This window comes from Purpureocillium takamizusanense, chromosome 4 (genome assembly GCF_022605165.1).
Source record: "Purpureocillium takamizusanense chromosome 4, complete sequence".
NCBI lineage: Eukaryota > Fungi > Ascomycota > Sordariomycetes > Hypocreales > Ophiocordycipitaceae > Purpureocillium > Purpureocillium takamizusanense.
In genome coordinates this window covers 2941504-2955231 of record NC_063071.1, presented here as the reverse complement: position 1 = coordinate 2955231, position 13728 = coordinate 2941504, and the positions used below count along the sequence as shown (strand labels likewise).

The 13728-nt window shown below is 59.3% G+C and overlaps 1 protein-coding gene across 2 annotated transcripts; it reads left to right on the top strand.

The window, feature by feature from the left end:
• The first annotated feature begins 9689 nt into the window (after positions 1-9689).
• On the top strand, positions 9690-13417 carry GAC1 (protein phosphatase regulator gac1). Of its 2 annotated transcripts, none has more exons than XM_047986847.1 (2): positions 9690-10369; positions 10625-13417. In XM_047986847.1, exon 2 carries the CDS (start codon positions 10868-10870, stop codon positions 12857-12859), a length of 1992 nt encoding a protein of 663 aa, XP_047842830.1. In that variant the 5' UTR covers positions 9690-10369; positions 10625-10867; the 3' UTR covers positions 12860-13417. The 2 variants fall into 2 exon arrangements, with proteins under 2 accessions (XP_047842830.1, XP_047842831.1); XM_047986848.1 differs by having other exon boundaries at positions 9690-12805; positions 12983-13417.
• Positions 13418-13728: the final 311 nt, after the last annotated feature.

The following is a 13728-nucleotide window of genomic DNA, read 5'->3' as shown; positions in this document are numbered from 1 at the left end:
ATGACGACGCTCCTTTTGCCTTTGAGATTGTGCCGGCGAGGTAAGTACAGTACACACGACTGACTGCATGTCGACGTTGGGCGCTTGTTGCCCATGCTCCCCGGTACCTACGCATTGTCGGTGTAAGTGAGTGCTCAACTGTTACGTGTAAGTTGCATAATCGCGGGTTGGTTCGGTTCCCCTGAGCGGCAGCAGCAACGCCGTTATATGACATTGGCTCTCTACTCAGCATGTTGCAGTGACTGATGGATGGAGGAAAACAGGGTCCATTGGACCCCTACTCCTCATAGCAGTTCGTTTGCCGAAGAGGGGACGGGGACCTGCTCGCAACGATGATTAGTGCCATAATGGAATGATAATGACATCTCCGTCGTATGCTGCTGCATCAGGGCGTTCTCGACGGCAGTCGTCTTGCATGCGCCCTTCTTTCCTCCCCCTCACTCACTGCGCGTTGCGCCATCACGCCGCGGTCGACGGTCGACCCGGCGAACGGGGGCGGCTTCAATGGTAGAGTGATGGATTGCTGCACGCTCTGCATACATACAAGCTTCGTACTGTGACATACTACTGCACTCGGATAAATCGTATCGGCTCGGCAACAAGCCCCTTGTGTCCCTAGCACAGACGCCGCTCAGACATCGCCTCCAGCCATGCGGGCGGCCGGTTGGTTCATGGCTGGAGGGGGTGAATCTGCTGGGAAAGGGTAGCAACGCGCCCTTGTTTCGTTCAGCTGCTCGTAGAAAGCCAGGCCCGCCAAGCCTCTCTCAGACCTGACGCTAGTGGTAGAGGCGCCACGACGAGGCAAGGTCAGCAGCAGGAGCAGTAGCAGCAGCTGGGGCGGCGGCGGGCCGCATGGCATCTTAGCTTCGTGACCTGCTACTGCGGTGCAGCGAGCGGCACACGCACGACAGACATCGTGAGGTGGGGCCGGCCGGCGGCCGCTGCCGGCAAAGCACAACAGGAGGCACCAAAGCAAGAAGGGGGATGGATGGATGGGTGACGTGGGTAGGATGTGTGGTTGGTGGGTTGGTGTCCAACAAGGCGTCTTCCTTGGTGTCGCGCCGGAGACTTTAGCCGTGGGCTGCTGTTGCCCGCGAGTTGAGTCTGTCACGAACACAATATGCAGTACTGTACTGTACCTCTTCCTGTGTGTGTTCAAGTCTTTGGTTCCCTCGCGACCATGGAAACAGCGCCGCTGGTGCTCAATGCGATTCGTGAAGGAATCCAAGAAAAATTAAAAATATGTTGGCGTGGCTGCAGCTTGCCATCCCAACGCCAATGCAAATCGGTCCCCCCCAGTGGCGAAGACATATGCGTCCGTTGTCGGACAATGTCCAGTCCAGCGAATCGCATCAACAGTCAACGTCTTCATACATACAGTTCCTGTGATTAGGAAGGCACTGTACCTTGTGCCGTCTTTCTTGTTCGACGCGTGTGCCGCACAACATTTGGGCCTCAATGGCTGTGAGAATTGCGGTCAATGTCTCGTCTCTTCTTCGACCCCGGAGCAAACATCTACTATCACCAACGGGCATCTCAGCCGCATAGTCGGATGTTGTTAGTAGTAAGTTAGTATGTAGTCTCAACAACGGCTAACAAATTCATGTCCAAGCTCGGTGACGGCTGCCCCTGCCGGATCCACAGCATCGAGTGTCAAGAAAGAAAATCACCCATGCCATGTCATGCCAGGCCAAACAGCAGCCAGCAAAACCCACTCAACGGTTACTCGCTTCTTCCTCTTCATCCCACCCCCCTCCCCCTGGGCTCTGCGCTGCCTCGTCGGTGTGGATTCCAAGATGCAAGCCATGCAGCCAAGGCAGCCCCCCCCTGCTAGTTCGTGCAGCCTAGACGCAAAGCCGCAACAGGGGGGTAAAGGTTGGAACGGAACGACGAGACCTGATCGCAGGAGAAACTCGAGCGGGCCAATCATGGCTCGCAGACAGCACCAATCATCGAGATGCGCGACTACTGCGCCGTGATGGTGTTGTCGAGGATTCTTTTCCCATCCACTCCCCATTTCCCAACCACAAAGCCGCGTCGCCGCCACCACCACCGCCGTTGCCTGCCATGCAGTCACTACCACATGAACCTGCTGAACTGGCTTGGACTTGCTGGCTGGCTGGGCCGCCGCCATGCGTACCTTGGAACATGAGGGGGTCGACAGAACACGGGCTGCTGTGCGACGCGAGGCGCTGCATGGCGGCAGCATCACGGGCGAGCTGCCACCTTGAGGTGGAGGACAATAGGACAAGAGGGCATGAAGCGGAACAAGGAGGAGGGGCCTTTTGGGTCTCGCGAGCTCCGTCTCCCCCCCTCTCTCAGCACGCATGCACTACTCCGGCGCTACGACGATGCGACGCTAGCTGGCATTCGAGAGAGAGCACCCGTCCCAAACAGCATCGGCCGAAAGTACGTAGTAGCAAGTCATGGCGCGAGAGCGGCCTCGGGCGGTCGGTCGATCAGGCACAAGCGCCGGAGCGGCAATGTCTGCGCGTTGCTCTTCGCAGTGTGCTGCTATTTTCACATCATCCGCATTGTACGTCCGTAGTATATACGTTAGTTCTTACATGGACGAATGTCCCGAGCCGGTGGGGAGGGGGCTCATCGGCAGCAGGGAGGGAGAATGTAAGCGCGAGTCCTGCCGGCGGGATCACGCTCTCACTCCCACGCAGAATCGCAAGAACACGGCAGTGCGATGGGTTTTCCTCCCTTTCGAAGAGCAACAAGGCTGCTGCTGCTGTTGCTGCTGTTGCTGCTGCTGCATGTATGTACGTGCGAAGTAGCAGCAGCAACCGTGCTCGTCGTACTCGCACAGCTCAGCAACAGCAACAGCACACTGATCACTTTGCATGCTGCAGGGGACTGGATTGGCGTTTCAAGGCGTGCCCCAACAACAGCAGCTCCCGCGAAACCCTGCTTGGTTGATGCTGCTGCTCCACCGAGCTGCACGCACGTACCCGTGGCTGTTCGCTCGAAGCAGCTTGCTTGCATCCTCGACCAACTAGTAACTGACTGCCCCAAGTATCTTCACAGTGACAGGGTCCCACAAGGGTAATTGATGATGGGGTGGGTGGATGGGTGGTTCTCGACGCGCGCGCGGAGAGCGAGTGGATAGATAGGATGGGATGGCCATTAGTTATTTAGTTATCATTGGAGGTGCGGCGCCGAGCCGAAAGGTCCCATTCCCATCAACGGTGGCGGCGGCGGCGGCGCGTCTGCGGCAACACACACGAACAGCACTTTGTTGGAAGTCGTTGGGGATGCGAATCGCCACTGGTCATGCAGAAACGACATCAAGATGGTGTGAGGGATGCCCCTCCCCCCACGCCCAAGAACGACGACAACTCGGCCCCGTAATCTCTCTGCCGCAGGGCAGCAGCACAACCTACAGTAGTAACTTGGTACGAAATGAGAGAGACAAGGACGAAGCTTGTACACTGGCGGTCAGAGCCTCCCATCCCTCGTCTGGTCCATCCATCCATTCATCATTGCCACGGCCGGCCAACGGAGGCAAGCGGTTGGGCCAGCAGAAGCAGTCAGTCGTTGGGTCCCCCCGAACCGCTGATGACCTGCCATCTGCCGGCGGCGTCGGTGGCGGCGCGGGAACGACATGGGGCCGACACGGGTAGATTGCTGCTGCCAGCTTCGACGCTGCATCTGCTGGCACAGGAAGGAAAGAGAGGGGGTGTATGCCGATGGGAAACCATGGAGGAGAGCGAGCGGCGCTTGTTCTACAACAGCTTTTTCTGCTCCGCATGTATGCACTGTATGTACGAACGCCCGAGTACGTATATGCAATGTGCACGTCGAGTGGGCAGTTGGGCGACGCCTGGCGTGCAGCTCATCCATCCACTGGTTTGGGTGAAAGTTGCGCGGTTGCCAGATGAGGTCGTTGCATGTATACTGTATGTATGTACGGATATGCACGCGGTCGCGCGACTCTGTCGCCGTCGAGAAACCCATGGCTGCGGCTGGTCCAGGCTGCTGATACTACCTTCACGTTTACACCAAGTACTACACGAAGTGGAGTTACCGAACCCGCAGTCGACAGACGACAGAGTCTGGCGATCAGGGACACGGGCAGCTGTGGGTAAGTAGTAGATGAGTTAGTAGTAGTAGTCAAGTAATTAGTAGAAGATGGGGGTCAAACGGCTGCTCGCTCATTCTGGCCGTCCATGTTGCTGCTAGGCCCTGGGGCTGTGAGTTGCCCCAGAGTTCCGGCCTTGGTGTTGAGGCTTGCCGTGCTCGCTAAGCTTATAGCATCCATCCGGTGAGTTGCTCCGCTCGTAGTAATCGGGGAGTCAGTCAGAGGAGGGGCATGATACAACGTCTTCATCGCGGCAAAAGCCACAGCGTCGCAACACGCAGGGCACCATGCGATGCTGCTGCGGATGGCATAGCGTGGGGTGTTGAAGGCGCCATCAACCCATCTCCGGCGAGTGCGCACTCCCTCATTCAGTCAGTCAGTCAGTCAGTCAGTTAGTCTCGATACGTACGCAGTGAGATTTACAATTTTATTAGCACAATCTGAGCGGCGCAAGCAAGCAAGCCCCAGTCTAGCCGTCGATGTCTCGGAGCCCCCACCAGTTTTTCCCAGAGACAAGGAGGAGGCTGTAACACCACCAACCCTGACCCATCAGCCTGCCGGGGGTGGATTGGGGGCTCCATCCATCTCTTATCTCTGGCAGCGGCGGCGGCTCCCAGAAAGTGAGGGAGTGGAGCAAGCGTCGCGCTGCCGCCGCCGCCGCCGAACCGACGTTGGCGCCCGCGCGGTGCTCCGCCGTGGCGGGTCGAGCCTTACTCTTGGGGACAGACGGGCGGGAGCGATAGGATGGATGGAGAGGTGGATCGATGGATGCCAAAATTTTCTTCCCCATCGGTGTGGGCACTACGTAGTAGTAGTACTACTACTGTAAGCACTCACGCAAGTCAGGGTGGGATCTGGAGACAGAGACTTGATTGTGCTCTCTCCGTCTGGGGAAACAAAAAAAGAAAAAGAAGGGGAGTGCGGAGAGGCAAACAAACAAAAGTCGGTGGACGGATGCGGATCATGTGGAGGCTCCAATAACGTCCCATCGCGACGGCATGCGGGCGGGCGCTCGCTCTAAAGATTGGAGATGATGATGCCCCGCGACACGAGGCTCAGGTTCCTCCTCCTCCTCCTCCCACGCAATTTTTGGGGGTTTCAGATAACGCATCCCGCAAAGTGCATGGTTGGTTCAGAAACGCCATAGCACTGTACCACAGACACACACATCGACGATGGGCGAAATCCCCCATGTCGACTGTTGCCACTAGACATGGCACACCTCGGTGACAGAGAGACCATGTCATGCGTATCCATTCATTCATCCATGCCATCCTCCCTGTCACGTCCAATGACCCCCGGAACATTGCAGTCCGAGAGCCCAGCATCCCAGCCGCAGCAGCATCAGTCAGTCGTGGCCGAGGACCGTGGTAATACGGTGATGTATTGTAATAAGAGTCAGCGATAAGCTAAGCCATCCATACAGATAGATGGTGGACAGGCGGCTGCCGGTGGCGCAACGAGCCCCGGCCCCTCGGTACGACCAGAAAAAGTAGTAGGCGCCAGGCTTTTACCGGCGCTGACTCTCGCCTCGCCGCCCGCGCGCCCGGGCCAACAAGTTTGATGGACCGTCGCTTTCGGCGCGCCGCCGCTCGTCGCAGTGTCTGTAGACCGAAGGCGCTTAGATTTGCGTGGTTGCTTTTTTCTTTTCCTTCCCCGAAGGACCGGTCTGGACGTTGCTAGGGCTCGGCTCGTCTCAACACTACGTCGCGAGCGGTGCTGCCCGCGTAGGCGCTTCATCGCGGCTTCATCTTCTTCAATTGCTGTTGCTGCTGGTCTGTCTTGCGTTTCACATCCCTGTGCGTGCTTGGGGCTGGCAGGAGAACCAAAATCGTCGATACGTCATCGACGAGTGGGCTTGCGGGCCTTGCGCGCCAGCAAGCGAGAGCTCGCTCGAATTCTGTGAGCACTTGTGAAGGCCTCGTGGGCTCACCCCCGGCTCTGACAGGGGGGCTGGTCCTCCCGTTGGTCGCTGTAGTACGTACGTAGCGGCAGCAATCATTCAACCGTGGCTAGTACTCCGTACATACAGTACGTTCTGCCTGCTCGCTTCCGGATGGCCAGGGAGGGATGATCCTAGCGCGGCGGACCACGGTGACGATGCTTGTACGGATGCGCCTTCATCACCACCTACTACGCATTGCCGTGTCCGATGATCCTTCACTGCATGATACGACCAACAAATCTCCCATGCCTTGATCTCGTCTCGTCTTGTCGGTGAGCAATCCATTTAGTTTAACCCCCCCCCAAAAAAAAAGTCTGCTCCCCAGCCGGCAAAGGCGGCGCCGCGCTAGTTGCGTTCGACGGCCCCAGCCCCTTTGGGACTTTCCGGAGCGATCTCTCCCTTTGTAGTAGTACAAGAAACTGCACCATATTGTAAAAGCCATGCGGTCGATGAATTGACTTCTCGTTGCCCGCCTGCTTCGACGAGGGAAAACAGTTCATGACGTGCACCCTGTTGGCTATCCCGACATGTCGAAAAGTTTTTCCGCGCTCAGCAGGTCGTGAGGCGGTTGGTTGGTTGCTGCCAGCCAGCCGGCCAGCCAAGCCGTAGGGCGTTCGGACCTTGTTGGGGCGTGGAATGCAAGAAAAAAACGAGACTGCTGGCTGCATGGGAGGGACACCTCCGAGACGACGGATTGGTGAGCTTGCTGATGAATCGATGCCCGCAAAAGAGCAACGGCGGCGCGCGGCAGAAGCCTCGTGGCGTGTGCGCCGTTCTTGGCGATGCATGGGCCACACGTACGAAGCCCCTGGACGTTGATCTCTTTCTCTCGCTCGCTCGCTCTCTCTTCGTACTGTAATCACTGTACTGTTGTATTTCTCAGCGGCACTTATGTGCCCGCAGATGCTCGGGTGGAGGATTGGAGTGAGTGCGCCACAAAATCGACCCGATGGCTGCGGGTGGCTGATGTTGTTGCTTGCTGCTGCTGCTGCTTCTACTGCTGTTGGGCGCCTCGCTGGTGATACCATCACGAACCATTTGGACGTGCGCACGCGCGTCGCTGCACGTTGTTGAGAAAAAGCGTTCAGCCACCGCCGCAGCACGGACCTGGCACCGCCGCGAGCAGCAGCAGCAGCGGCAGCAGATGCGGGACTTGCTTGGGCGTGACCGGGGCCAACAAGGTCTGCTTATTAGTTACCTGTAGTCCACGACGACGACGGGCAGGCATCCGGACACGGGGGTTTATCAGCGAGCGATGTTGTGCCCCTCATTCATTGTGTTGTGGCGTCGCGCGCTGAATGAATGCCTGCCTGCCTCCTCACCCATGCCACCACATCACCCCCCCTCTTGACCTTGACGGGCTGACGGGATCCGCCGCTGCCCCCGGTGAGGAGGAGGTGAAGTGACGGAAGCTTCTTCTTTTGTTTCGAAGCATTTAGTACTCCGTACCCATGTACATGGTTACTTTGTTGTGCCACATGGATGATGGATGCTTCCCCCTCCAAACATCGACGGCACAAGACATGGACATTGGACATGAACATTGGACATGGACATGAACATGGACATGGACCAGACATCACATCACATCACCTGGTATCGGCGGCAAGCGGAAATGCGAGGCTCGGCGTCTCGGACGGAGCGCGGAACCGGTCGCAACGGGGGCAGAAAAGGCTAATATACTGCTACCAAGGTACCTACTCAGGGCCGGCCGGCCGCCGCCGCCGCCGCCGCCGCCTCATCCGGAGGTCCGGCACTGAGGTGAACTGACTGACTGGGCTCGCTCTCATCCAACCAACCAACCCGCCCATCAAATGTCTGGCTGGGTTGCTTTTCGCATCTTAGTCGATAGATCATGTATATATGAAGCAATGTACGTACATACACGCGTGCATTACATGGAGTGCATACATTTACATTGTATGTATCGGCACGCAAAACCCATCGCCACCGGCAGGTGACGTGACCTGACGTGACCTGACGTGACGGGGGAAGGGGGGAGGGGCGGACAGACCGCCGGCAACGCAGCGGACCAGTGTCGATAGCTTCGTCCCCCTCCTCCCTCCCCCGCCCTCGTTGGCCATGATGCTGCTGCGGTCGCTGCTGTGGCCTGCTGCAGCCCAGACAGAAGGAGGAAGACAGGCAGGCAGGCAGGCAGGCAGGCGTGAGGCGGAGTCGATGTCTGTCTGTCTGTCTGTCTGTGGCTCGCCCTCTCCTCCTCCTCCTCCTCCTCCTCCTCCTCCTCTGTCTCCTCTGTCTCCTCCTCCTCCGTCCCCGTCGCTCACTCTCGTCTCTGCTGTGCGAGCCGTTTTGGGGACGCGTTGCGATGCCGCGGAGACACTCGTACATAGCACGTAGTACAAACCGCCGTGCCCATGCCCATGCCGCCATGCCATGCCATGCCATGCCAGGCCCAGGGCCCTGTCTTGCATTGTCGCCTTGGCGGGCAAGCCATCGAGCCATCCAACAGGCCACCCACCCGCCGTCTGCAAGCCTCTTTTTTCTTGCCCCTCCCTCCCTACTAACCCCCCCCCTTATGATTGCACCACCAACACCCACCCACGCACACCTCGCTCGTCTATCCCCCTCTCTCTCACAGACACACGCACACACACCCCTTCGCTCTCCCCGCTCACCTTCCAAGCCGCCGCTGCTCCTCCTCCACCCCTCGATCGACGATAGTACTACGTACTTTTTTTTTCACGGCGGCGGCGGGCTCCACCAAAACGACACCCCCAAGGCTGGGCTTGCAGCCATTGAGCCACAGCGAACGCTAGATCCAGACCTCTCCAACAAGCGCCTCAACATACACTCGCGCACACACACACACATACAGATCTGCTGCTGCTGCTGCCGTGTGGTCCTGTCTGTCGTGTCTGCGCGGCATGGCGCAACGCATTCCCCATCCCCATCCCCTGCCCTCCCCCCTGACCTGGCTGCTCGGCGGCCTGGCCGCGCGCCCCCCAATTCGTTTTCCCCCTCCATGGCGTGCGTCCAGGCGCCGCTGCTGTGATTTCTCTCCCCCAGCCCCAAAGCCTGTCCGCGTCTGAGGTTCGTCTCAAAGTGCGCCCCCCCAGTGGCCATCGCCGCCACCACCACCCCCCGCTACCCCCAAAGCGTCGTCTTTTCGTCGTCGTCGGCGTCGGCGTCGTCCTCCCCCTCAGGTACTAACTAACGTTTAGTTCGCAGCGCCGTTGGATGGATCTCGTTTTTGTGGAAAAGAAGGAAAAAAGAATGACTGCGAGCGGTAAAGGCAAAAAAGGAATCCGGAGACAAGGCTAAGCAGAAAGACACAGATAGGCTCGCTTCGCCTCGCTGAGCCGCTGATAGCATCATCAGCACGGCACATTACTGTACAACACAAGAACCAACTTGTTGCTTGCTTGCTTGCAAATCCGATCCGGGCAGGCCATGCCGAGCCCGGACCTCCCTCCACGGTCCCATCGAGCTGCTGTCCGTCCGTCCATCCAGACCACACACACCACACCACCACCCCCTCCCCTCCCCTCCATCCAGATCCTTGGCCACCCCCCTCCCCCCCCGGTCGCGCTGGCAGCGAGATCTAGCGCTGCTTGGGTCCTGGCAGTTCGTTCCTACAGTGGAAGTGAGTGCCTGCCGTTGCACTGAGGCTGCGGCGCTAGGCTAGATGGCTAGGTGGTGTGTGTGTGTGTGTGTGTGTGTGTGTGTGTGCCATCTCAGTCGTTCCAACGCCGCCGCCGCCGCCGCCGTCGCCTCCGAAGTGCAACAAAATCAACCCGCTCCCCGCCGCCGCCGCCCCGGGGGCTATGTCTTCCTGCTTCTTGCTGTTGCCCACCCCCCCAGCGAATCTCTCTCTCCATCCCTCCCTCTCTCTCTCCAGAGAAATCTATCCAATTCACGAGATCGAGGCTTTCCTCTCTCGACACGAAAGCATAGGCGGGCTGTTGACTCGAACAGCTCCCCTCATCCGTCCCCTCTATCAAAAGGCACGGTTCACGGCGGATCTGACCCGTGTCTTATCGGCCAGCACACACGCCAGCAGTGACGTCGTGCATTTTTTTTTCCTTACCTACCTAGTCATCCATCGAACGACAACGTTCCGCCTATCCCGACCCGCGATACGACGAGCCTTTTTGAGACGGCACCTTCCGCGTCCCGCCTCTCTCTCGCCTTCTCCGGGGGTTTTCGCTTCTTGGGGGCTGGATTGGATTAATACATACGCTCTTGCCGCCTTCCGCTTGGTTTCTGTCTCGGTTGCTGGAATATTGCCCGAGTCCGCCTTGCGTGACGAGCCGCCGCTGCATCTGGATCGATCGATTCCCTTGACAGCCTCCTCCTGCCTCGTCGTTCCCCTCAAGGTATGTGCCATACACAGTCTTTTGTTTTTCTGTCCTTGCGCCCCTTATGACCACGGATTTTGTGACGCATGATGTGCTCACGGCTTTCGCCATCTGGCGGGCCTTTCTCTACGCGTCCTTCTCAACATCCTCCTTGCACCGCCCAGCGCCGCCATGCGGCCGCGTGCAAGACACTCTTCTTCCCCCCTGCCTTGCCTTGCTCTCGTCCGCAGTCGTCCCCTGCATGGTTATGCGGCTAACAATACACTACCTCAGCAGCAGGTTCGCACCCGCTTCGTCCCTACCTACCTACCTACCGCGCAGTCTTCATAACCCCCGACGACCACCTATGATTCCATCCCCGAGCCAAGTCTTGTAGCTTGTCGCTCGCGCCGACCCGTCACCTACCTACAACCTTTTCCTCACCACCGCAAAACACGAAACTCGCCCTCACCCCTCCTTTCATCTCTCCCACCCTCTCTCTCTACACTATAGTTATAGGCCGGCCCCGCGTTTGGGATGCCTTATACGCCGCCGTCACATCGGTCACCCGCTTCTTCAGCCTCCGCGTCCCCTGATGTGAGCCGTCGCTCATCGTTCCAGTCTGGGCCTTCCAGGCCGTCACTCCCCCGATCTGCCTCGTACCTCAATAAGCACCGCCGCACCCCCTCCGTCACCAGCCTCGAGAATGTCCAAACAGAGCCCATCACAACGACAACGACGACGACGATGAAGAAGGGCGTCGTCGTGAACGGGAGCAGCCTAGGAGGGAGCGTGCGGCAATCACCACCGCCGCCCATGGACGGGAGGCAACTCATCCCCAAGGGGGCCATCGTCTCCCCGCCCGAATCCGCCACGTCCGGGAGCGACGACGAAGAGCTCATCGAGATTGTGGGACGGGACCGAGCCACGCTCAAGGACTTGCGCAACGCCGTCAGCCAAATCCCCCTGCCCGCGACGTCGCCACCGCCGCCGCCGTCCAACAATGCCAAGCAAGAAACGGAGCCTGAGCCCAAAGGCGTGCGCTTGTGCTTGAGCACGAGCGCCATCAGCAACCTCCCCAAGGTCGGCCGCAAGCTCGGCCACGTGCGCTCTGCCACCGAGTCCACCATCACTACCCCCCGATCCGCCGATAACTCGGTCCTGGGCTCCGAGGAGGACTCGGATGAGGACCTCAAGTATAAGCCGCAGATGGTCCGGAAAAAGTCTGGAGAGCTCGTACGGCCCGCGCTGCGTGCCTCTCATCACCGGCGGCCGACGAGCATGCCCGGAACCCCCATCTTCTCCAAGGCCGTTCACTTTGACTCCCATCTGGAGCACGTACGGCATTTCCTGCAGGTCGACCGTCCTCTGGCCGTCAGCGCGGGGTCGTCGCCCGTGGAGAATTATGAGAGCGATGGCGAGTATCCCTTCCCCGGTAACGGCAAGTCGGGGGGCGCTCGCTCGCCGCCGTTTGAGTGGGAGCTCGTCACGACCAACTTCCCACATGACTCGCACCACCGCAAGGCGATGCCCGTCAGGCTAGAAAAGGTGTGGCTGTCGAGCGATCAAAAGTCACTGCTCGGCTCCATCGCCGTGGCCAACCTGGCCTTCCACAAACAAGTGACGTGCCGCTTCACGCTCGACTACTGGAAGACGGTGTCCGAGGTGGCCGCCGAGTACAGCCACGATATCCGACCCCGGGAGGCGCCGGTGCCCTACGACCGCTTCACCTTCACCATCAAGCTCTCCGACATGGCCAACCTCGAGTCCAAGACTCTCTTCTTCTGCGTGCGCTACGCGGTCAACGGGCACGAGTTTTGGGACAACAACGGCTCGACAAACTTCCAGGTCGACTTCAGGAAGAAGCACCTGCCGCAGAACGGTAAGAACAACTTCGGGGGCGCTGCGTCCCGGCCTGCCAACAGCAACAACAACGGCCTGCCGCGCAGCAGCAACCGCAGGCCTAATAACAACCTGCCGTCGAGCGCGCTGCGGCCCGTGTCGGTGCCCGTGTCCCTGGACGCCTTTGGCAGCGAGCCCAACAAGCTCGCCTTTGACCAGCCCATCCACGAGTACCTCGGCGAGTCGGGCCCCCTACGGCTCAAGACCAAGTCGACGGCCAACCTGGCCAGCGACAACATCGCCACGAACCTGACGTCGCCCAGCGGCGTCGCCTTCTCCAACCGATATGACTTTGGCGCCTCGCTCAGCGCCGCCATGCAGGTGGCCAAGGACGCAGCGGCGGGGGCTGCCGCCGGCAAAGACAAGGACGCGCTGTATATGAAGCCAAACGTCCGTGGCGGCTTCGAGCCCTCGTCCTCTTCGTCGGGCGTCTCCCAATTATCATCGGCGGCGGCGGCGGCTGCTGGCGCATCGCCGAGCTCGAGCAGCGACCACACCCCCAACGGATCTCTGTCGCCGACCCCGAGTCTCGCCAGCGCGTCGTACGAGGAACTCGTCAACAAATACTGCTTTGTACGTACCCCCGGGCTGCACTTTAGCCTCACAGAGTCCCCCGCGACGGCATAGCCCCGTTCCACTCTCAACCTCCTCCCCTCTGTCGACGTGACGACGTCCCGCCCCCCCTGAGGATCGTGACGCGCAATAGCCGTTAGAAAGGAAAACATTTGAACTAACGGAAGAGCGGCACAGTTTGGCTCTTCCAAATCGAGTCCCACCATGAAGGACGGGACGCTCAAGAACGGGTCGTATGATGGAACCGCGGGGGCAGCAAGCGAGGCAAACAAGTCGACCGAGGGCACCACCGCTCGCGTCGAGCCGACAGCCGCCCACCACTCGATCCGACTCGGCGGCAGCTCGAACCCGTACTTTCCTTCTCTGATGGCGGTGTCGGTACCTGCGCCAACAGCGATGCAGAATCTAGTCAACCTGGGGCCGAGCGAGCATCGATCCGCGTCGGCGACGAGGAGCTCTTCGACCATGGCCACGCCCTCGGCGCTGGCTTCTGGAGCTGGGACGCCCGCGAGCGACGTGTCGTATCACAGCGCACAGATGCCGGATCGGTTTCCCTGGACCACGGAATCGCAGTCGGCGACGGCGATTCGCGGCTAGGAGCGCGGCGAAGAACGATAGATGGAGCGTCTGATGGCTTTGTGAGCCGCGGCACCATCGAAACTTGGGACTTTGGGACGACCAAACGAAATCACGCAGGGGGGGCACAACCGTGCCCTACAACAAACAAAAACCCTCTTACGACACAGGAGCATTGAATTTTTTCGTGTTTCGAGCTGTTTAGCATTGCTGGTTCAGGACAAGTCTTTTACGGCAGGCGTTTACCGGATGGGGATGCAGATTGTGCGCTCTCGTTGCATTGAAGAGGCGGCATGGAGCCTTTGCATCGGGGTCTTTTGCCCCCGTTTTCTGTTATTTTTCACTTT

Bases quoted from the DNA above. Each gene is read 5' to 3' on its own strand.
- GAC1 (XM_047986848.1), top strand. From the start codon at position 10,868: ATGCCTTATACGCCGCCGTCACATCGGTCACCCGCTTCTTCAGCCTCC. The intron at 12,806-12,982 runs GTACGTACCCCC...AGAGCGGCACAG, and splicing joins TCGTCAACAAATACTGCTTT to TTTGGCTCTTCCAAATCGAG.